This window comes from Carettochelys insculpta, chromosome 1, assembly GCF_033958435.1.
Source record: "Carettochelys insculpta isolate YL-2023 chromosome 1, ASM3395843v1, whole genome shotgun sequence".
Classification (NCBI taxonomy): domain Eukaryota; kingdom Metazoa; phylum Chordata; order Testudines; family Carettochelyidae; genus Carettochelys; species Carettochelys insculpta.
The window spans coordinates 172,581,099-172,605,757 of record NC_134137.1 but is presented as its reverse complement, the minus strand read 5'-3'; the positions used below and the strand labels follow the sequence as shown (position 1 = coordinate 172,605,757).

The window sequence follows — 24,659 nt, the reverse complement described above, 5'->3', positions numbered from 1 at the left end:
AGCTCCCTGTGTACCACTCTCCCACCCTTCTCCATCAGGGAGTCCCTGCAACTTTCCCTCCTCTTACCACCAGGGGCTCTGCATGCCCCTCCACCCTCCCCCACCCCCAAAATTGCCAGGATTCCCAACATGATGGACCAGATGCTATTTTCATAGTGTCTGATCCATCTGGTCAGGAAAGTTGAAAACCCTAGCCCCTTGAGCCCCCTCCCCGCTGCCCCCGGCTCCTGCCAGGCTCCCATAGTCCCCACCTCCCTGCCCCCATATCCAGAGGCTGAGAACACTCCGCTTGCTCCTATACCATTCAACCACCTTGGTCCCCATGGCAGGGGATGTGGTTTTTCTGCCATTCCCTCCATGCTCCCCATTCACTGTCAATCTCCACCTTGCCAGAGGTTGCATGTTACCCTCATTTGCCCACAACTCCACAGCCAGGTTCCCCATTCCTAGGGTCCATTTTATTTCCATCCAGAAACAACAAGAAGTCCTGTGGTACCTTACAGCCTAACAGATAGTTTGGATAATTTGGCAAAGACCCACGAAAGCTTATGCTCCAAATTATCTGTTAGTCTATAAGGTGCCATAGGACTTCTTGTTTTTGAAGATTCAGACTAACTCAGCTACCTCTCTGATACCTCTCTTTCCCCTCTCGGTGGGATTTCTGTTCAGCCAACTGCTTTCCAGGGCTCCTAATTGCATCTCTGACGTCTATGAGTTGGGACAAAACTTTGGCCATTCTTTTCTAGTAGTAGTAGTAGGCATCCTTCAGTCTGCACAGACTATGGATCGCGCCCTTTAAAGTTTCAATTTAAGACTTCATTTACAGCATCTATTGTGACTATAAAGACCCACACGAGAGTGACAGTCCTTGCTGCATCTCTTGCAGATGTAGTGGGTGTCTGGCAAGTCCTTATTGTGCTTTCTGTGCGCTCGCTTCTCCTCAGCTAGCTATCTGATCTTCAACTTGCCCTTCTGAAGGCCCTTGTGTAACCCCTGCCTCCATCTGCCGCGGTCGTCTGCTAGTTCTTCCCAGTTGTCCAGCTCGATGTCTACCTCTCTGAGGTCTCTCTTGCAGACATCTTTGTAACGCAACTGGGGGCGTCCGGGGGGTCTTTTGCCAGAGGCTAGCTCACCATACATGATGTCTTTTGGAATCCTTCCATCATTCATCCTGTGGACGTGGCCAAGCCAGAGAAGCCGCCGCTGCCTGAGGAGGGTGTGCATCGTTGGGATTCCAGCTTGCTCGAGGACGGCTGTGTTGGTCACTCTGTCCTTCCATGATATTCCAAGGATGCGCCTGAGGCAGCGCAAGTGGAAGACGTTCAGCCTCTTTTCCTGGCGGGCATACAGGGTCCAAGTCTCGCTGCCATAAAGGAGGGTGCTGAGGATGCAGGCTCTGTAGACTTGCATTTTGGTGTGAGTGTACAGCTTGTTGTTATTCCACACTCTCTTGCTGAGTCTGGACAGAGTTGTGGCCGCTTTTCCGATCCTCCTATTTAGCTCGGTGTCCAATGACAGGGTGTCAGTGATGGTGGACCCGAGGTAAACGAACTCGTGGACAACTTCTAACGTATAGTTGTCAATGCTGATTGATGGGGATTCAGCAACATCTTGACCAAGTACATTTGTCTTCTTTAGGCTGATGGTAAGCCCAAAGTCCTTGCACGCTTTGGAGAACCGATCCAGCAGTTTTTGAAGCTGGTCTTCTGTGTGAGACACTACAGCAGCATCGTCTGCGAACAGCATGTCTCTGATGAGGACTTCTTGCACCTTAATCTTAGCTCTCAGCCTTGCAAGGTTAAACAGTTTCCCAACCCTACCCTCCATTCTTTTCTAATTCATTAGTATCACAACTCTTCCAGCCTCAGCTTCCGGAGCAACAGGCCCAGTTTCCGGGGAATCAGCCAAACTAAGCCTTTGTCTCTTGCCTGCCTTCTCAGGTGCGCCTTTTGAACCTGGAAAGTACTTTGCACTTCCCAGCACTTGGCCTAAATGAGCAAGGAACCATGAAAGCTTCTAGTTACTCTGGCATTCAAGTAGGTGTGGTTTTATTTGAATTAGCCTTCCTAATCCCAGAGGCCATTTGCAAGCAGGGGTATTTGTAGGCATGGGCCCACTGAGGGCGTGAATTTAGGGCCTGATGTTGCCAGGAATTATCCATGTTCTTCCTATAATTTTGCTGTGACTCCTCCTAGTAATGAAATGCAGAAGCATTTGTTTGCAAGACTGGTCAGTTTTTAGCCACAGTCCCTATACGGTCTCTAAATTGAACTTTGCTAACAGAGAAGAATGAAAAATACATCTCATCGCTTCACCCACCCTGTAAATTTCAAATTCCACTTCACCTTGTTCCTGTCTGATGCCACCTCTGTGGCATTATAAATGTGCTCCCACCTGAGCACTAGCCAAAAGTTACAAACTTTAAAATTCCCGTGATGGTCAACGGGAAAGAAAAAGGCCAAAGTCGCAGCGAAATAAGAGAAATGGCAGTGGTAACTCACCCTGACTGGCAGACAATGTGCAAGTGGCACAGGCAGAATTAGCACAGGCAGCATGTACTAGGCAGGACAACCTTACTAGAAAATCCCCTTTCAGCTATCAACAGTGTTCCTAGTCTGCCTTCCCCCATCTCCAGTCCCATCCCCCAGCTGCCACACACCCTGCCCTGGAGAAAGGAGGCAGAGTGACAAGGGTTATACGACAAAGCAAAGCAGCAGAAATGTCGCACTTTAAACACTAACAAAATGATTTATTCCGTGATGAGCTTTTGCGGGACAGACCCACTTCTTCAGATGCTGCACGCCACTCTCCCCTCCTTCTCCATCAGGGAGTCTCTGCGACTTCCCCTTCGCCCCCTCTGGGGGCTGTGTGTGTGCCTCCACCCTCCCCCACACCCAAAGTTGCCAGGATTCCCAACTTGACGGACCAGATGCTATTTTCATCATTTGGGCTCTAACGAAGTGGGTCTGTCCCCACGAAAGCTCATCGCTGAATAAATCATTTTGTTAAGTCTTAACAGTGCTACATTTCTGCTGCTTTGTTTTGTTGGAGGGCAGACTAACACGGCCACCTCTCTGTTACTGTTCAAGGGCTATACGAGACAGACAAGGTGAGTGAGATAATTTATTTTATTGGACCAACTTCTGTTGGCAGGAGGAGAGACAAGCTGACAGGCTGCACAGAAGAGCTCTGTGTAACTTGAAACCTCCTTGCTTTCACCAACAGAAATTGGCCCAATGAAAGCTATTATGTCACCCCCCTGTTTCTAATATCCTGGGACAGACAGGACTACACCACCGCTGTAAGTGATCATTATACAAAGAACTCTCTCTCTCTGTTTAGAACCTCTTTGCTGCAATACAAATATATATAAGCTGTCAATCAGAGCAGAAGAGAAAATAGATGGAAAGACCTGTTGCATCACAGGATTTGTTATTTAGTGATAGAATTTCAGTACATTGGCTTCAAGCCATGGGGAAAAGTAGCTGAGGGAAAGGCTGGATTGGTGAATTTTGTTTGTTCAATGACCACCCAGACTTTTTGCGTGTGGGAACAATGATACTTCACCTCCTTTGTAAAGCCCTTTGAGAGCTACAGAGACGCCATACTGTGAAAGTGCTAAGTGTTGTCACTATGTTTCTGTCACACAATCCCAAATTCCTCACATACCATCCAAGCAAATAAAATCCCTGCCCACAAAGTCCTCAACTGAAACTATAAAGGGCGCGATCCATAGTCTATGCAGACTGAAGGATGCCTACTACTACTACTACTACCTAATTTAAGCTGCCTTCTTCCCACTGATGACATCTACAAGACAGTTTTGCTTTGTCTCTACAAAAATCTGTACCAAAGTGAAAATGTAAAGAATCAAATGTGGTATAAAAACAAATGGCACAAGGAATTTTGTTTGGGGTATAGTTGTTCACTTCATATTTCATTCAATCCTTTATTTACATCTTAGCAGTGTCTAGCACAGAATTAACAAGAAGTCCTGTGGCACCTTATAGGAGAACAGATTTTTTTGGAGCATAAGCTTTCATGGGCAAAGACTCACTCGCCAGATGCATGGCTACTCCCTGATACCTGTTACTGCAGAATTTGTGGTCTGCCTTAGAAAGTGTATTGTGATTCTGCTTAGTCATGATTGTATAACCCATTTCACGGCACCTGCCCTGAGGGTTTTGCAATCTAAAACCAAACAAGATGGGTTGTAACAGACAGGAGGGAAGAGGGCACATGGGATAAAGTCACCAGCTTTTTGGTGGCTAACAGTATTGTGTCTCTGAATCATTTGAATCAATATGCCTCTTGTGCAGAAAGGAAACCAGCTGCTAAGAAAGCAAGGTGCTGTGCCAGTGGTTGTAGGTGATTTGCTGCAGTGCACACTTGGCCTGCAGTTATGCAAGAACAAATATGACTTACGTTGACAAAGAGTCTCTCACTCAGAAGGAGCCCGAAACATTTTACAAAAACTATTTGCTCAACCCTGCACCGATTTAAGCAGTGTGACTTGGGCCTCCTATGTGCTGTAGTAATACAAATAAAATCATCATCATCTTAATTGTCACTGTGGATCCCATGCTTAAGTCACTGCAGAAATTTGGTTAAGATACAGGTATCAGTAACCTCTGCATTCAAATGCAGCTTCCTGCAGAGTGGAATGTGACATATATCAAACGGGGCACAGCAACACTACAGTAGTTTAGGACAGAAAGACTACTGCACAGTGCAGGGAGAAAGTTAACTAAACACAATTGGATTATCACCAACACACTTGTTACTCTTGCAAAGCATTCCATGGGTTCTTCAATGACCAACAGCGACTCAAGTCTCTGAGATCTGTTTCAGAGACACATGCAGTTCATAGAACTGGAAGGGACCTTGCAAGGTCATTGAGTCCAGTCCCCTGCCCTCTGGGCAGGGCCAACCACCATCCCTTTTTTTTAAACTTATTTGCCCCAGTTCCCTAAATGGCCTCCTCAAGGATTGAGCTCACAACCTTGAGTTTAGTAAGTCAATGCTCAGATCACTGAGCTATCCCTCCTCACAACTAACGTCCTTAAAATAAATAACAATATAGTTGTTTCAAATAGTGTTTTAGCTTTTTATTTGAGTACACTGTCATATGAAGTACAATGATTTTCCTTCAGATATATAATTTCTTGCAGCTATTGGAGCCTCGTGTGCAGCTAGACAAACAGGAAATGGAAAATACCACCTCTCTCTTTCACTTGCATGCACGCAGCCAGCTGCACTTTTTACTCTTGAAAAGTTCTTGTGATTAATTTGGGGGTTTTTTTCTCTCAATTTATTAAACCAGTTTCTGGATGTGTTTGAGAGAGAGCATCATTAAAAATATCCACCAGTGAGGAATACAGCAAGAAAATCAAAAACAAACAACCAGGAGTCTGGTGGCACTTTAAAAGGATGTAACAGGGGTACATCAACATTGATGTCATACTCCCATCTCTGCATCCCTGTTTGAAATGTTACCGGTCTCTTCCTCTTCACTGCCCCAGCCCCATGGTTTTCCCTTAGTGATAGTGAACAGCTTGGGGTTGATGTGCGGCCATTGCCCACCTATTTGAACTTCTTGAATCTGCAAAGGTAAGCTGGAAAATTCAGAACAGTTGTAGCCCTAGTGGAAAATATTAAGAGGCCTGTTTCTTGGAGTGGCCTGCTTTTCTGGCCATAAACCAGACATGAACAAACACCAAATACGTGCAAAGAGTTGACGTATTGTGTATAACTGTGTGCAAAAAGCAGCAGACAATTCCTAACCATAAATACTTTATAATTTATCAAAACCTTGATACATACTAGATTAGATTAAAAACCAGACTTCTTGCTTACGAAAGCTAAAACCGAAAGCTATTGCTCCTCTCTCAAACTGCTCACAGCACATGCCTGAAGCAATTATGCCTGTTCCCTGAAACTGGGCTGTAAAAGTGACTGTTGGTTTACTCTTCTCTTGCTGTGCACTTAATTCCTTCACTGTTTATGCAGCTTTTTAAAAGTGGCTCTTCTGCGCTCTGCTAACACCTCTTGGAACGGACTCCAAAGTTTCCAGTCATGTGAAGCCCCAAAAATCATGTTACTTTAACAACAGAACAGGTTACATAGTGGTTTTGGATTGTCTTTTGAGTTTTGGACTCCCCCTGCCCATCCCAGGGTGTCTGGGTGACAGTTAGTGCTCCATGAGACTTCATGCCTCGCTCCCAGGTCCAGGCTGCTGCAGGCCCCCTCTTCTCCTTCCCTGGTCGGATGTAGCAGGGATGGAGAGGAGACAGTGCAGGAGCAGAGGAGCCCTTCCCATTGTACAATGGAAGTGAGGGGGTAAAAGGGACAGAGCTGCCCTGACCTGCTGGGTTCTACCTGCTCCATACTCCCCTCCTGTAAAAAGGGGGTCTGCCCATGAGGGGGAAAGGAGAGAGCTCCACCAGCAGTAGCTCTGATTGGTGTTCTTCCCAAAAGGGTGGTGAGTGGGGAAGGCACCCAGTCAACAGGGATTTCTCCCAGGCAAGGGTGAAATTTGGTAGAGGGCTGGAGCTACTCCCATTATGGCTCCAGCCCGAGCCAAAATCGTTCACCTCATGAGTACGTACAAAGATTTTAACTGATATTTAGAAGGTGTTAACCATGAAAACGGCAAGAGATAACTTCTGCTAAAACCTGTGCAATAAGACCTCTGTATTAACCCCCGCATCATTCCCGTCAACGTTGTGTTGCAATGTTACCTCAGTATAACTGCTCATTTTAATTAAACTTTGTTCTTTAAATCAGATCATCCTGATCCACTGATTTCCCTGATGTCATTTTGGACGAGATCAAACTTGTGGGAGCAAGGATTAGTAAATAAAAATCTTAGCTTCGTGATTTTGAAAAATCTTCAGTGGCTTATTTCAGATTCATCTGAGGCAATAGATCTTCTGGATGAAACAACTTTTTGTAGCTGATGCTTGTCTTTTTGGGTGATGAAGTTCAGGAGATCCATGGCTGTGACCACTCCAAATACCATCTGTTTCTTTGAGTAACTGCCATCTCCAACGTCTGTAAGCACACAGCAAACTACATTACTAAGGTATCTGAAAAAGCAATCTAGAAATGGCTGTGACTTTATAGAGATAAGATTTCAAACAGGGCAGGTTTATCCTTTATATGATTCTTCTAAAAGTGATTGTAGGCACAACCCCACCAGCAGGGAGATGAGTTACATCAAGGTCATATTGGGCAACAGCAAATCCTTTACCTAATGTATCACTTGATCTTACGAGACTTTTGTTCCACTGACTCTTGCATCCTCATCCCGGTTCAATGATAATCTTTAATAGCGGTAGTGATACTTAAATTTATAAACAACCCTTCTGCCCCACACCCATTTATATAGTGCTGTACCATATATCAAACAATATAAAGTACAATAAAGCGTAACTTTTTAAAAAATGTCATCGTAGAAGCAAACAAATAAAAATCAGGTGCGGGTGTCGAAACCAAAGAATAAAGTACGTGTTCGGAGGGATGGGAGGAAAGCAATAAATATGAGGTGAACTGTGGTCAGAATAAAATACAGGTTGAACCACTCTAATCCAGCACACTCAGGAACAGACCAGTGCTGGATGAGAAAATTTCCTGTACTATGGGAAGTCAATATTGTCTAGCAATACAAACAAGACTTCCACTGCTTATTGGGTTCTTAGAAGTCATTTAGGGATCAGTTCAGATAAACAACAGCACAGAACACTAGGAGCCAGGACTGGTGGCTGTAAACAAACTTTATGGGACCATGGGCAACTTGGCCGTTCCCATAGTAAGTGGTCGGCTGGCTAACTGAAATCATTCTGGATTACGTGTGTTGCTAGATGAGTGTGTTCTGGAATAGAGAGGTTCAACTTGTAAGACTTGTGGACTAGAAAAAGTGTTTAAAAAGTGAGGTGAGACAAGGTGAGTCCAAATTTTTCTAGTGCCTTTTCTACCGTGAAAAATGCAATTTTGTCAAAATCAAAATATTTAATAAGACATTGATTTTGAAGAATTTTTTTGATTTTTGACAAAAGAATTTAAACAAAAATGTTAGGGCTTCATTTTGTGCGTGTGGGGAAAAAAAATCAAAATCTTCCATGACAGATTTTGAATCAAATTGTTCTTAATATTTTGTAGAAATATAGCTGTTTGTTTTCAACACTTGAGAGCTGATATCGATGGCCAGGCTTGCCTTTCCTTTCCTCTTGTCATTGCCCTTCCTTTCCTCCTCCCCTCCGAAAAACAAAAACAAAAACAAAACAAAACAAAACAAAAACAGGTACAATCACAGAGGGATTCACCAAGCCATTGTTTGATTTGCTCATGTTGGGAGGTACATATGAATTTGGAGGATGAGTTCAGCCTATTGGCCTGACCCTAAAACCTGAAGACCACTTGCAGGTGAACGAGCCATCCTGGTGTGCTATTTCTCTAGCTCATGTACAGGAGCAGGCTGTACATTTAACATTTTTCTCCCATAAAAATCAGCCTAGTTACACCCTGAAGGGCTAATGTAACCCAGAACACACTTATCTTGACTGTTCCGTGGCAGTGAAATCTTAAACAAAGCACTTCTTTTAAGATAAGGCATCATCTATACTTAATTTTTTTTTACCACATAACTGTGTGGCAAGGGGTGTTAGTTTTGCCACGACCAGGATGCCTCCAAAAGCCCTAGTGTGGATGCAGTTATTCTAGTATAACTTTTTTCTCTCCCTGAGCCAGAAGAAGATATTCCAGGATCAGCACTGGTAGCCGGGTATAGCTGAATCTACCCCAGGAAGCTTCCTTGCTCTGTGGCAGCATAGGCAAAGTAGCAAAACTTTTAAGTGTGAGCAAGGCCTATGAACCAATCCCCTTTGTAAAAACTGTTTGCTGAACAGTTATACTATAGCGCTTACCGCAGCCCAGCTCCTCTGATGCAGCTGCTCTAAGCTGACTGGAGAGAGCTCTCCGGTTGGCTTTATTGCCCCAGCCCCTGGGAGAGGCGGCAGCTTGGTCAGCAGAAGTTCTCCTGCTGTCCATGCTGCTGCCCAGGTTGGTGTAGCTCACCTCACTCAGGGGGTGGCTTGTTCTCACCCCCGAGCAACATATCTCATACCAACCTACGGTGTAGTGTGTACCTAGCCTGACAACCTGACTGCCGGTCACAGAGGCTGTCCAGGGCAGGTGCTGTCATTTACTTTATGCCTGTGCACTAGCCTCCTGGAGCCTCTGGCAGCAGTTGCAATACGTGTAAAGAACAACAAAGCTAGCTTGTGCCGACCTGACTCAGCTCACTTCACCCCACCCTTCTGAGGCCAGGTCTCAGCTGAGGAGATGTGAAAGGGACTCTCAGGCTCTGTCTACACTGTAACTAGACCCCCATAGCTGGACTGTGCTAGCCTATGCAGGCTCGCGGGGCTGTGTCATTGCTGTGCAGACATTCGGGCTCAGGCTGGAGCCCAGGCTCAAGGACCTGTGGAGGTGGGAGGGTCCCGGAGCTTAGGTTTCGGCAGCAGCCCACACATGGCAATGAAACAGCCTCACGGCAGCCCAAGCCCTGGGAGCCTGAGTCAGGAGGCACGGGCCAGCCCTGGGTGGTTCTTTGCCACAGACACATATCCAATGTGCAGCCCACCAGTGTCATTCATGAGTTGGCCAAAAGTCTCCCTAGGAAGTGCTCTAAAGGATCCCCTCCTCCTCACAGCTTGGCCAGCTGCCTCGCACAACCCCTGCTACCCGAAAGAGTAAGGGATGGGAGAGCTCTTGCTCTTCCATGCACACAGCCATATGGGAGCTCTCAGGTCCGAGCCCAGGGCTGCTCCAGCACTTTGTGGCAGCTCCTCCATTCCCTTTGCTCGGCCTCAGGTCTCCTGTTTGGCGTATTAACACCTTTCTCAACGGCAGTAACATGTGTAATCTCCTTCCTGCAGCGGCTGCTGCGCAGAGATGGGGGGACTCAGCCCTGGCTTCCGTAGTGGCTGTGTTACTACAGTCATGTCTAAAGGCCCCAGCTGAGGTCAAGACATTAATGTGGTAGGTGCTGTGTAACCCCCCCAGCCCCGCGTGGTTCACTGTCCCATGGGGTGGCACCGAGACCTCTTGCACGGAGAAAGAATGGATCTCCTCTGCAGCCTCAGCTGAGCAGCAGCTGGCTTCTAGCTCGAACCGTAGAGGCTCCTGTGCTGAGGTCCCGCCTTTGAGTCTGCCTGTGGGCAGTTACAGCTGTATGTGACTGGTAAGGAAGGAAGCTTGTGAAAAGCTTGCAATCCAGCCAGCAAACAAGTGAGACTAAGGCAGTTTTAGGGATGGGAAACTGAGGCACGGGGACTGTATGACTAGCCCCAGATTATACACACAGTCTGCGGTGGAAGTAGGACTTGAGCTCTGACTTACTGAGGCTCAGTCTGGTGTCTTTTTACCATAGACCAGGCTTCCTCTTGTGATCACCACAAGGTGCATGTAAACGCCATAAGGGCCTCGCTAAAATAAATCTGGTGGTGTCCAGCTGTTAGACTATGTAAACAATCACAAAGAGGAGCCTGAGTGTTTCCAGCTGCCCTGCCTCTCTTCATGCTGCCATGGGCTAGGGCTTTGGAGAGGGGATGTACGGCTGGTGGGCCCATGATTCCTGGGTCACGGGGGAAAAAATCCCTCCTGCAGGAGCAAAGGGTTGCAGGTGCTGCTGCCCAGCTGCTCTGATGCTACCTTTCTGACCCCATGGTGAGGGTTCCATCCCCATCCCGCCCCCCAGAGAATGCCTGTGCAAAGTACATATAATGTGGCCAGTGCACAGGTCAGAACTGGACTTTTAAAACAGCTTTTCTTCAATAAAAGATACTTACATTGCATCTGGTCATGTACAACTATAGCAAAACGATCATTCTCTAGGATGCGAGAAAGTTTTCCGAGGTTGTCATCCAGGCTAATCTAAAAAGAAGGGACCAAAAATAAAAGACATTCAAACACTCCACTTTTGTTGCAGCAACAGGGACTCAGTTCTTATCTTTAAACCATATTCCTGTGCTGGGGGCAGGACGGAGATGGAAGAAGGGAATATCAGAAAGCACTGGTGCACTAGTACAGATGCAGGACTTTCCGGAGGTGCAGGGAATACACAAAAACAAGCACAAAGGTCCCCACCTCATATAGTTTGGAGTAGCTCCATAAATCCTCCTTAGCTATGTCAGTCTACACCACCTGAGGACCTGGTCTAATGACAGGAGTCATCCCCAGACCTTGCATGGGAGCAGAGAAAACATTCTCCCTCCTGTGCAAGCTGCAGAAAGCCCCAGGCATAATCTAATTTAAATTAGACACATTGTAAAGAGGAAAGCTGCAGAACCTGTTCTGCCAAGTACAGAATTCCACCACTTCAGCCACTGGCCAGAAGCAGGTTCCCATGGAGCATTCATGTTCCTCCAAGCCAGACATTATCCTTTCCTATTTCCTTGCCCAGATCACTCAGATGACAGACTGGCTTTGCCTCATGTCTCTAGGGTCCTTTCCTTCATTCTTTCTCACCTACCCCTCAATCTCCCTCATCTCCCCTCTTTGTGCTCATTTCCACTTCCCCCTTCTCTCTCCTGTCCCACCATCCCTCATCCCTCTCCCTCTTGCTTGTCCCATCTCTTCTCTCCCCTCTGGTTCCTCGGTGGGGGGAGCACACCTTCCTTCTGTTGGGGGAGCTGACTTTTTTTTTTTAAATTGGAGATACACATCTCCTAGAACTGGAAGGGACCTTGGGAGGCCATCTAGTCCAGTCCCCTGCTCTCTTAGCAGGATCAAGCACCACCCCTGACATCTATTTGCCCCAGTTCCTAAATGGCCTCCTCAAGGATGGAGCTCAGAACCCTGGGTTTAGCAGGCCAATGCTCAAACCACTGAGCTATCCCTCCCCCCGACTAGCTCACTTCTGGGCTCCATTTGAAACAAAAGGGAAGCTGACAGACTTGCCTGGCTCCTAGCCGCGGTGGGGGGCGGGGTGGGGGGCTGCTCTGTATTCCCAGAAGCAGGGATGCTTCAGATGGAAGAGGCAGGGCTGGGAGCAGACAATGCGCAGAGCGCACCACCTTGGGCCACCTCCAGTCCTCAGCGCCTCCTAGAGCGCGCCACAGGGGGACCTCCTCCCAGCCCTCAGCACTGCCCCGACTGCACCACACTGCCCCTGCCCTCCAGCTCTCACAGCTGCCCGGAACACACCACGCTGGGCCACCCCCAGCCCTCAGAGCCTCCTGGAGCGCACAGCACAGTGCACTGGCGACGATTTAAAGAGCCCCTAGCTCCAGCCATCGCCACTCCTGCGGGCCTTTTTGAATGGAGCAGCTGCCGCCTTGGCCCTCCCCCCACCTCCATTAGCAGGCTCAGAAACAAATCAGTAACAACTGCGATACCTTTAAGAACTCATCAGAGGTGACTTTGATGACTGGGTCTGAGAACTGAGCGGTTCCAGCCAGCACTGAGGAGAGGATGTGGCTAAGAGTGACCATTCCCATAATGTGACTGGAAGAGAATAGGGGGTTTGCAAAGGGTCAGGCTTGAGATGATCAAATGGTTAAACAGTTAAGCTTTTAGGGGCCAGTCCTGCTCCCTCTTATGTCAGTAACAAACTATCCATTGTCTTCAATGTGAGAAGGAGGTGGCCCTTAGTTCATCCAAGCATTTTTTTTGCAGGTGCTTCTCTTCCAGTTGGTCATTTGTTGGTGTCCAACCATAAAAACAAGGCTGAGAAAAACCAGCTCGCTACTGAGTCACTTCTTTCTTTCCTCCTTCCTGGGTTATGGGATAAGCCTTTTCTCTTCTATCATCATCAGTTTCCACCACACGAGAATGTATGTCTGACTAGTGTGTACCATCTGGCATGGAAGGAAGCAGCCAAGCAAAGTACATCGTAAGGAAAAATAACAGCACAACATTTAGATGCTAATACAGAGAGATGAGGATATAAGTTCAGTCTGGGAACTTTCCATCTCTAAGCCAAAGCCTGGGGCCAGATCATTATTAGCTGAGACACACTGTGCTGTTGAAATAGCTCAACTTGTTTAGCTGGTGAGGGACTCCATTGTATACCCCCAGCTGCTGCTGTAGCTGTTCCATTAAAACCTACATTCTCTCAAGAGGAGAATTCTCTCCCCAGTAAAGAGTTTTCACAGCAATTGTCTGAAATTTGCAGCTTAGGATTTAACATTTGAAGAAGAGTCAGCTAATGGGCACTTGCTGTCATTTGTCAGCGTGTTTCATACCTATTCCTTTCCTTTACTGTACACTTTGCCAATCAGGGGCCTGACCCTATATCGCGGGAATTCAGTGGCTGATGGACCTGGCCAATTCTCCTCTTTGCTAATGTAGACAACACTTTCTTGATAGGTCACATCTGTTATTATTGTCCAGAGCAAAAATAAGGATTTGAAACAATATATGTTGCTGATCCTCGAAGGGGCTGAGCTTGGGCAATTCCCATGCCACTTACTGGGGCTCAGCATCTCTCAGGATTAGGCCTGTGTCAATATTTTTCACTTTACCATACAGGCTGTACAGTAGTACGTTTGAAAGCATAGTGACTGGACTGAATGAATCAGGTTATAACAGTGCAATAAAAATCTTGTGCCATTTGTTTCCTCATTGCTGTTATGCATTGACATAATCACCCACACAACCCGTAAAAGAGTTACCCAGATTCAGTAACCACTGGCGCCTGGTCGTAGCCCTTATCCTTGAGGATTTTGATGGCTGTTTGACAGTTGACATCTGGGAGAAGAAGCAAAGGGGCCAAGAGATTCAACTTCTGCACCTTGACATTCCACCACCTGTTGGGCAATGACCATAATTTGTTGTTATTTACAAGCCAGAGGCATTTGTGGGGCTACATGTGAGCTGTTCTTTGCCTTGTTCAGAGAGAGGCCACTCTGAGACACACTAAAACAGTGCTGCTTACACGGTGTTCCACGGAACACAAGCATGCTGTGAGCAACTCACAGGTGTGCCACGAGCATTTGGGAAAATAATTCAAAGTATATGTTTTCTGTTGTTAAAAACCAATGTTACTTCTGTAGTACCCAGAGGCACTGAGACCTCTTACTAGGGTAAGTCAAATCTCTGCTCTACAGCCTCAGCTGAGAGGCAATTGGCCTTTAGCTCACCTGGTACAGTACAGCGCTTTAGCCCCTAAAGTTTGCAGGTTCAATCGCTGGTGACCTAGGTCTGTTGGTGTTACACTACATTGCTGTGATACCTCAATAACTTACTTCATTTTGCTTTTGCTGTCTATGTTGGGTTTTTTTTGTTTTGGTTTGGTTTTTTTGTGCTGACAACAATTTTTAAAGAAAATTTTCATAGGTATTCTGCATAAAAAATATTATTGGGTGGTGTTCCAGGGTCTCGAAAAGTTTAACACTGTATGGAAATACAGGAAGATTTAGTCATACTTGACATTAGTGTTGTGGAAGCCATCTTTTATAGAAGCCATTTCACATCCCTTGCTTCTGCAGGCACACAGGAGCCTGTCCTTTCCTTGACCTTTTTTGGAGTGGCTGGGAGGATGAGCTCTATGGAATGTGTTAATTAACTGTTTGGAGTTGGGGATCCAGCTCCCTTGTACCTGTTTTTCCTTGCTGATAACAGTTTCTCTTTGGAAAGTGATTTACGATTCTCTAACTAATTGCCTCTGACACTGGGCTTGTTTGTGTAAGGGTATAAAATACCAGAGTTAGCTGCATCAAGCAGCCTTGCTGGACCTGGTTTTACTAGGTGTCCAGTCTGGCTCATCTGTTGCCTTATTGAATTCAATAAAGCTGAATGTTAGCCGCCTAAACACAGAGAAGTCTTGTGCTTCAACAGTGTACTTGGGCAAGTGTGACCCCTGACTCAGGGCGTGAGCCTGTGGTGCTGAGCACACTGTCTCTGAGCTACTAAAGCTCTTAAATAAGTAACTGGGAGAAGGTGTCTTCACTTCTTTCATTTGTACCTCTGTTTCTTGAGCTTGTAACTTGAGCACAAAAAAAGAGTCCTGCACCACAGCAGGTGTGACTTCTGGAAGGAGGTTTGAATATTCCTATTCTCTTTGAATAGAAGGAAATCTGCATGTCATAAACCATCTGACATTAAAAGGCCCTTCAATTTAGCACATAAAGGCAAAGCAAGACAGGACAGCTGAAAGCAGAAAACTCCCATCTGGAAATCAGATGCACCTCTTTCAACAATGAGGTTAATTAACCTTTGGAGCAACATCCCAAAGGATGTGGTAAATTCATCACCACCCAGAATCTCTAAAAACTGAGATTAAAGGGATTACCAAAAAAGGTGATGTACAATTACGGGTCATTGGGCTCAATCATATTTGCTGACATAGTGGGGAAGACTTCATTGCCTCCACTGCAAGAATCACTTGGAGAAATTCTATGGCCTGAGTCATGCAGGAGGTCAGACAAGAGGATCATAGCAATGCCTTGTGCCTTTAAGATCTATTAGTCTAATATTGCAACATTATGTCTCCTGCCTGACTAGAAATGGTGGTATTGTCTAGGACTATTTTCACCTGTGACAAACCCAATTCTTCAATCTTCCCTCATAGGTCATATTTTCTAGACCTTTAATAATTGTTGTTGCTTATCTCTGGACCTTCTCCAACTTGTCCCTGTTTTTCTGAAGTGTGGCACCCAGAACTGGACATAATACTTCAGTTCAGATGATCACACAGAGCAGAAAGAGGAAGAATGTTTTGCTTACAACACTCCTTTTAACGCATCCCAAAATAACGTTTTGCCTTTTTTTTCCCTCAACAGTGTTACACTGCTGACTCATATTTAGCTTGTGATCCAATATCCCTTTCCACATCCACATCCCTTTCTGTAGAACTACTTCCTAGGCAATTATTTCCTATTTTGCACATGTATAACTGATTGTTCCCTCCTAAGGGGAGTACTTCACATTCATCCTTATTGAATTTCAACCTATTACTTCAGACTGCTTCTCCAGTTTGAATTATAAGCCTATCCTCCAAAGCACATGCAACCCCTCCAAGCTTGTTGTCCTCTGCAAACTTCTTAATTATACTGTTTATGCCATTACCTAGATCAGTGATGAAGATATTAAACAGAACTGGATCCAGAACTGATGCCTGTGGGACCACGCTTGTTATGCACGCCCAGTTTGACTGTGAACCATTGATAGCTCCTCTCAGATGACGGTTTTCTACCTGATAGTAGCTCCATCTAGATTGTATTTCCCTATTTTGCTTATGAGTAGGTTGTGTGAGATATAGCAAAAGCCTCACTGAAGTCAAGATTTCCCTGTTGATGGGTGCAGTTTGTGTAGAAGGGAGTATAACCTTACCAAGGCTTGTGCTCCTGGACATTTTTTAGAAATCCATTCTTGCTCATCCACTTGTCATTCAAGAACTTGGACCTAGAAATCATAAGCAAAGAACAAGGGAGAAGTCTGTAATGCCCCCAGCAAGAAACTGTGGGATTTTCAAAAAAAATGCATTGGGTCTTAGCTTTTCACCAGGGCTCCTAATCAGCTGCTACTGACCCTTTTGGAAGAGAATGGGAGGTGCAGGTGAATTTACCCCAATTATTTAGGTACCAAAGCTGAAGCACCAAGTTTGAAAATTTTAGCCTAGATGATTTTTCCTGGAGCACGTTAGTGACGGGTACAATAAAATCCACGTGTTCTGACTTTTACCACTACACTGTAACATTTTACGCTCCTATGTTCATATCCATTTGAGGACTCCAACGGCCCCCACGAGGAAGCAAAACCAACTCATTGGTCTCATTCACCACTCCAGCTTTACAGTAGTATAACTGTCGATTAACTTTTACCTGCTTTCAGTGGTGTTACACTGACAAAACAGAGCAGTGAAACAGGTCCATAATATTTCCTCCTCTACTGACGACTGACAGGTAATTTCCCCACTGCCACAGAGAATAACTGGCATTGCGACAGCAAAGCTTTTGTATGGCCACCTTATTCATTTGGTCCACGACTGTCCTTGACATTGCTACAACTAAACTCTGCCATGCTCTCAACTCTGGGAGCACAGCAGGTAGGAAGTACTACAGAAGAAGAGTCTTACATGTAGTTCCTGACAGAGTCGGGTAAGATGACAACACAGCATTGACCCTCCTTCAGCTCCTTGGCAGCCTTCACAGCAACTGACATCGCGCTGCCGGAGCTGCCACCTGACACAGGGACAACAAATAGACACACACAAGAGCTAGCAGTACAGGCGACCATAACATATCATCACAGAGCAGCCTAGGCTAATGCCCCGGCAGTGACAGGCAGGGCATAGTTGGGGATCGGGGTTTGGTAATGGGAAGCTGAACTTTTCAAGAGTGATCCTCCTCTGACTGGGATCAGTCATAACTCCAGTAAGGAAACCACTGCATTGTACAGGAGAGGAGGCAGTGACCAAAGGAGAACATGCAGGCAAGGGCTGTTGAACGGACTACGTGAGCAGTGATCCTAGTCCAGCTAATGTCCACATCACAAATGTCACCATCTTCATTTTGTGAGCAATGTCTATAGGGAGGACACGGATTGGTAGGGCATAACCCCCGTTCCTCAAAACTGGCAAACTCCCACTGGTTTCCTGTCTGTGAGAGTCTAGCCAGTGAGACCAACTCCCTTCCAACCTTTGAAGTGGCCTTTTCAGGTGAGGGGCAGGGTGGCTGGGAGAAACTTGCACTGCTGCTGTCCCTGTTGTGTCAGGCCAGAGAACATGTCGCACACCAGCGCGGCTGAGCTAACGCATTGTACGGCTGCTTAATGCACTTTAAATTAATGGTAGAAAAAAATGGAAAATTAAAATGGCAGTGATACCTGAGATAACAGCCAGGGATGGCATCTGGGGGCCACCCAAGAAGGAGAGACAGAGATAGAGTGTATGTATTTGTTTGCCTGTCTGTAACTGAAAAAAGGCCTACCTACTAATATATCAAGATAGAAAGGACTAAGGGTGATAATAGTCCTCAGCCCATCTGCACTTTGGATTTCTGAACCAATTAGGTCTTGCTATAACTCCATTGGCCTCAAAAGGAGTTATAGTAGGGAATGTGATACTTGGGAGTAACGAGAGTAAGTGACAATTTGTGCATGTCTGAGTTGCAGTAATTCAGTTTTGTGAGCTAGCTATGCTCTAGCAAGTACAAAAAAAGGTGCTTATATGGTTGCATACTACCTAAAATCTCAGACACTAAGAGGTAAGTCAAGTCACAGGTTGTTATTTTATCGTTTATGTGGCAATCTTCTTTTGATTTGCCAACCCTGTCCCTTAAAAAGGCAGAAATCTCTCTCTTAAGACAACCCTGAGTGTCAGAAGACACTTACGGCCAGCTTTTTAAAGGTACGAATGTGCCCATCGCTCACTGGAATCAATGGGAGTCAGGGGCCAAAATACCGTTTAATATATGCTCCTTACACACTAGTATTACATACACACTTGTATTACATATACACCAATAGCAACAGAGAGGTAGCCATGTTAGCCTGTATTCTAACAAACCAAACCAAACCAGAAGTCCTGTCACACTTCAAAGACTAACACAATAATTTATTAGGTGATGAGCTTTCATGGGACAGACCCACTTCCTCATCTGACCTGAAAAAGTGGGTCTGCTCCACAAAAGCTCATCACCTAATGAATTATTTTGTTAGTCTTTAAAGTGTTCTATGAACACTGGTTTGTTTTATATACACCAACGTAATATTTTCAGATTTCAGTGCCTAAAATTAAGCACCTAAATCCTTACTTAGACATCATTTTTCAAAGGTGCCGAGCCCCTGCAGTTCCTGTGACTTCAATGGCAATCGTGATTTCTCTTCCTCTTCTTTAGCTATCAGCATGAGCCCATGTACTGGCCAGCACGGATTTTCACCTGTGAGCTCCTGGGTCAGGGCGGAGAGTTGCACTGAGGCCCTGAAGTACATCTGTAAGCAGCATTTGCACAAGGACAACTGCTCTTTTTGGAAAGCTCAGTTTCTCCTAAGAACTTTAACCAGAAAGCTGTTAAGAGCAGCATGCTTGAATAGTACCTGTTGAAACATCCTGCCTCAACCCTTGCACCAACAACATCATATGGCAACTGTTCAAAGGTAGCTAATATAACCTCCTACAGCAGACGTAGTGCAGGTCTACACTAGGGGACAAAGTCAAACTATGTCATGCAACTCCAGCTACGTTAGCTGGAGTTGACATAAGTTAGTCTGACTTATGAGTGCAGGGGGTTGATGAGAGAAACTCTCCTGTCAGTTTCCCTTACTCCTAGGGACCCTGTGGAGTACTGGGGACAACAAGAGTGCAAGCAGCAGTTGATTTAGTCTGCCCCTACTAGACCTGCTAAATCGAGCTCCGAGAAATCAAATTTCCAGAACGTCATCCTACCCCTTGGCTCAAACAAGCCCTTAGTGGAGCTGCAGTTTTAGTCCATATGCCTTGCTCTGAACTCCACTGGTCTTTCCACTTAGTTTATGTGACACTGCACCCCAAAAGAGGTAGCCCCAGCTACATCTTTCTACAAAAATGTGACCGTGAAATGAAATTACAATTAGCTAGCATGAGTCAGATGCAGGGCTTCTATAAATCATTGTTGCTCCACTGAAAGCAACTCACACCAGCTCAGGATCCAGCCCCAGCAGTATCTCACTGAGGCTGTGCTCAGAACCGTGCAAGAAACAACACACAGACACTACCTGCCCTGGAGAGATTTCTAGTCTAAAATGATTGCAGGATAGTATTAAAATTGTGTATGAATAGGTACAAGAGTCCTCAATAACTTACCACACAATAACCCTTCCTCTCTAATCAGCCTGCGAGCCATGAGAAAGGACTCCGTGTCATTGGACTTGTACCACTGATCCACCACCTGAAAGGAGGGAACAGAACGATTTTAGGGTCCTAGAAACGTTAGGTTGGGCTCCATGTCTTGGGTGCATTCTGCTGCCTGCTTTTATGAGGTGCTGAGCACCTGCAGCTTCTATCACTGTCACACAGAGCCACTGATGGGGGAGAGGCAACGGGGGCAGTTGCCTGGGGCCTTGTGTTTCAAAGGGCCCTGGAGCTCTGGCTGCCAGTGCTACGTTGGCTGTGGTGGTGGCTGGAGCTCCAGGCACATTTGATGTGCTGTGGCAGTTCTGCTTTGCACAGCTGTGAGGGAGTGGGGTTGGGGAAAGGCAACACAGCTGTCCTGGCAGTGCGGAGGGCTGAGTTCATTAGCCCCTGCCCTGTCCCCACCCCCTCTTCTCGGGTGTGGAGCTGGGCCCCCTTCCCACCTTGCCCCTGGGCCTGCGGCAGCTGTCAACCCCGCTGGTGTCAAATTGCTTTCTGCTGGGCTTGAAAATGAATACGTATGACAAAACCCCAGTAGGCTTCATCCTCGGCATCTGGTGTCATGAATTTTACCCGTATTAATGCCTCGTATACTCCTGCAAACTCGGCAGAAGTAAACTTGCTAGTGTCTGATGTGGTTTGAGTGGGGGTGGGCTGAGGAAGCGGTGTTTAGATCCTAGTCTGGGTCAGAATTAAGCTAAGGTTCCTGGGGAGAATCAGAGGTGCCTGTGACGCCAAGTACTTTTGTGGAGATTTCCGGCTAAAGCCCTAGGCATGGACTCAAATTCAAGGGCTGTTGCTCAACCACATTTAAACGTGAAGGGCTTCACACCTGAGGTTCTGGTTTTGTGTGCCACTTGGAAAACAAGCCTGAATGGTTTCCTGTGGGAGGTGGGGAAGGAGGACATTCAGCTAAGAGAAGAATTTGTGATGAATTTTGACTGGCAGCTGGATACAGGTCAGACTGGCAGGCAAGGGAGTTGCTGTGTGAAGGAGGAAGTGAGATGAGGTTATGTTGTACTTTTGGCAATTTGTTTATAATGGTCTCTGTTTGTCTGCTGTGTCTTTTAGACTGTACACTCTCCTGGGCTAGATCAATGACTAGTCCATAGGTGCAGCTACTCTGGCATGGCAGGGGTGGGAGTGCAGCTTGTGAAGACATGCCCACGATAGCTACAATAAAGTTAACGCAGGGTATGTCTTCACTACGGGGAAGATCCACACTGTCATGGTCAATCTTTCGGAATTCAATTTAGCATGTCTGGTAGGGATGTGCTAAACCAAACTCATGGGGCGCCTCTGCCCCTTCGGGGCCGTGTGTAAACTCAAATGAAAGTAGGTCGATTCCAGCTACTTAATTAACGTAACTGGAATTGTGTAACTTAATTCGACCTTCCTCTTTGGTGTAGGCCTAGTCTTAGCACCAGTGGCAGGTAAGTTGTAGCATCATGGGCTCCAACACTGGCTGCCCTAACCCTAACTCCATGGATATAGTGCCTAGCACTATCGGCTCCTAGCCCTGGTGAGAGCTTTAGGCTGCACTAGGATTCAGATGCTAAACAACAATCCTAATGAAAAGCACCATTGCAACCCATCCATGACTATTATTAATAAGGCTGTAAAAACTGCCTAAAAGTTTGTAAAGCTGCAGCACATTTCTGGTCCTCCCTGAAGTCCATTTAGGTGAGATTTATGAGGAATGACGCAACATCTTTGTGGGTCCAGAGTCGCCATCTCTAGCTTCTTTTGCCTTGGAAACTAATTCAGATAACTTTCAACAGCTAGAGATGGGCCTGAACTGGGCCTTGGAGCTGAACACTTCTGAACGTGGGGATACTTTGGTCCAAGAGCCAGGACACCCCGCTTCCCAGAGCCCATTTCATGTCACAATGCTACGTACTGATCTGTCAAGCACAGTTGGGATAAAGTCATGTCCAATGCCCTCTACTTCCATCGTGGCATCCTGGGCTGTGTTCAGCTCACTGGGCAGAGCGACAATCGAGCCTTCGGGATCTACACCAACAATCTGAGAGGGAAGAAGCACTTGCTAGCCACACCAAAAAGTAGGAAAAGTGAAGCAGAAACATCAACAGTGAAAAAAATGACCTGTGGTTAGATAACCATATTTGGCCGCAACACCTGTTACTTCCCACAGGATGTACGAACATTCCTGTCCACTGGTGCCTTTTCTCCTGGAAGTTTTCCATCTGATCAACTTCACAATTTAATCTTAGATGTGTAGTAGGGAACTGAAAGTCTGGAGCAATGGGGCTGTGGAGCAATGTTCCCACTAGCCTTTTCCATTCATACTCAGAATAAATTTGTATGTGCACCGAAGCATGTCTGAAAGTGCGTCACCAGTAGAAACACAAAACCTAGCTATGGATGCTCTGCTAGTCAGCTGGGGTGCTTCTGAATCTCTCCTGAGTGGCTGCACAAGCTCACAGCTGATAGAGAACAGCGTACAGAACCCTTTAGCTCTACATCATTCATTTGAATCCACTTCCTGTTGACAGTAGCTGGAAGCTGTTACCATCAACAGTGAGCTGTATCTGTTCACTTCATAGTAGTGAAAAAGCAGCAAAGCAGATTTCTAATAATCAGGTTCTATCAGCAGCAGATATGCTAGCAGTCAGTCACTGGCATTGCTCTGCAGTGACTTCAAGGGCATTTCACCAGTTGGAGGAAAGGGCAGAAAAACAAAAGGTAGCTTAGTAGCTACGGTTCAGTCTTTCTACCTACTTTGCATCCTGGGCACTTCTCCTTCAGCTTTCTGCCAATGCCAGTGACGGTGCCCCCTGTGCCAGCTCCAGCCACCACCATGTGGACCTTGCCTGCAATTAAAGGAAGTGAGAAGCATTTAGAGTGAATGGAAACAATTGCTTTCTTGTGTCATGCTCTATCAATAGGCAATTTACAAAGGTTCTGGCACCCAGAGAAATTGTGCATGTCAAAAAGTGGACACGCTTCATGCCAGTGGGGAGAAACATTGCAGTGCTGTGAGATGCTAATTAGCTTCACCCCCTTCTACTTCAATAGACGGTTGGTTTTGCAACTCCTTCCTTTTGGACAGAAATATATTGGAATTCTGCAGACCTGTTAATGACAGCACACATTGGTTTAGCTGGCTTGAGCATCCAGCAACATAGAGAGCCTAATTCTGCGCTGATGACACCAACCTAACCTGGGAATAGATCCACTGAAGTCGTATTACGACGGCGTAAAAGTGGTGAAAGTGTGGAAGAACCAGGTCCTCAGGGTTTTAGGTTGCAACTGCACTGGCAGCAATGAGACCTAATTCATGACTGGTGGCTGCCCGAGCTACCAATCACAGTGTTATAGCAGAGGCAGGGCTCAGGGTCTCTTGCCATCACTGTTGACGAACCTTGTTCAAACCCCTGAGCCCTGTTTTCACTACACCTTCCCCTCTTTCTGCCACTGGTGATGGGACCCATTTTTGCCTATGTAGACAATGACTGAAATTCTTTTATTGCCTGCTCAAGCCATCAAATGAAGACGGAATAATCTCTGCAGGTTTGGCAAAGTCCCGATCTATTTTAATTTACTAATGACTTTTCCAGATCAGCTCCTGTAGGCAGGTTACGTATCTGGAGTGTCATTCCCAGGGGGGCCTTGAACCATGGCTGCCTCCTCTGTGTCATCCAGCATGGACGTTATTTGCTTACGTTCCCTGTGCCTTTCTGTCACAGGAGGGGCACCAGAACAAGAGGGCCCAGGAGCCAGGATGCTCCCCTTTTAAAGCTATGCCATCCCACTTTACGCTAGCTGTAAGGGAGAGCAACAGAGGAAAGGGGATGAGAAGGGCAAGGCCGGGGGGGATATGGGGCAGGGCAGTATGAGAGCAGGGCCTCAGAGGAAGAAGTAGTGGGGGTGTGGCGTTGGGGAGGATGGATGGTGTGGGGTCAGGGCAAAGGAACGGTGTGAGGGCAAGGCCTCAGGGAGATGATCAGTGCAGGGGCAGGCCTGGGAGGTGCTGTGTGGTGAACAGGGATGGGGCCAAGGTCCAGACACCTGTGCCCCCCCCCGGGCACTTCCACTGCACCTGTGTCACTGTTGGGTGCATTAGAGGCAGGAAACTGCAGCCTCACTGGTTACGAGCGAGAGGAGACTTCTGGTTAGCCTGTTTCCATGGAGGGATTCACCCACCTCTCCAATTTGCACCCTCCCAGGGTCGCAATTAGCCCAAATGGATTGAGCCTTAGGTAGGATGACCATAATCCCCAAAGGGAAAATAGGGCACCATGCCAGGCCGGCTGCCCACACCTCTATGGTGATGGCCTGAGCCTTTTCCCACCACCCTAGGGGCCTGGCCCAAGTCCCTCCTCACACAGGGCTGGGCCGAGCACCTCACCTGAACCCTTCTCCCCACACAGGGTGCAGGCAGAGCTCTGGCAAGCAGTGATGCGCATACTAGATAGGGTGACAGTATTCCCCAAAGGCTGGGGCTCATGGTAGGGCTCGCTCCAGCCCTGCTGCCCCCCACAAGAAAAGAAAAGTTCTTCCTCCCCACCTCACAGAGCTGCCATCTCTGCTCACACCCCAGCCCAGATGTTCCTCCAGCTGTGCCCCACCCCACACACAATTTTTTTTTTTTTTTTTGACAAACATGGGCATTTGTCCCATGGCCTGTCATTGACTGACTGAACTGGAAGCACAAACTGCCAAATAAGTCAGCATGGCCAAGACAGAGCTTTAAAAAAGGACTCTCCCAGACAAAACAGGACCTATGGTCGGTCACCCTCGCCTCAGGGCATGTTGCTCACCCCTTTTGCCAGGTTTCCAAAAACAGAAGGGACTTGTAATT

At 46.6% G+C, this 24,659-nt stretch overlaps 1 protein-coding gene across 1 annotated transcript in view; it reads right to left on the bottom strand.

Annotated features, from left to right (window-relative positions):
* Positions 1 to 5,139: 5,139 nt before the first annotated feature.
* The window catches only part of LOC142006901 (cystathionine beta-synthase-like), a 45,447-nt gene continuing 25,927 nt past the window's right edge, over positions 5,140 to 24,659 (bottom strand). The window contains exons 7-15 of the mRNA XM_074983409.1: positions 22,577 to 22,668; positions 21,735 to 21,860; positions 19,787 to 19,871; positions 17,081 to 17,186; positions 16,336 to 16,407; positions 13,677 to 13,811; positions 12,399 to 12,507; positions 10,851 to 10,935; positions 5,140 to 7,053 (exon numbers count right to left, since the gene is read on the bottom strand). Of these exons, the coding sequence (XP_074839510.1) occupies positions 6,893 to 7,053; positions 10,851 to 10,935; positions 12,399 to 12,507; positions 13,677 to 13,811; positions 16,336 to 16,407; positions 17,081 to 17,186; positions 19,787 to 19,871; positions 21,735 to 21,860; positions 22,577 to 22,668 (971 nt within the window). The 3' untranslated portion in view covers positions 5,140 to 6,892. The remainder of the gene's footprint in view (positions 7,054 to 10,850; positions 10,936 to 12,398; positions 12,508 to 13,676; positions 13,812 to 16,335; positions 16,408 to 17,080; positions 17,187 to 19,786; positions 19,872 to 21,734; positions 21,861 to 22,576; positions 22,669 to 24,659) is intronic.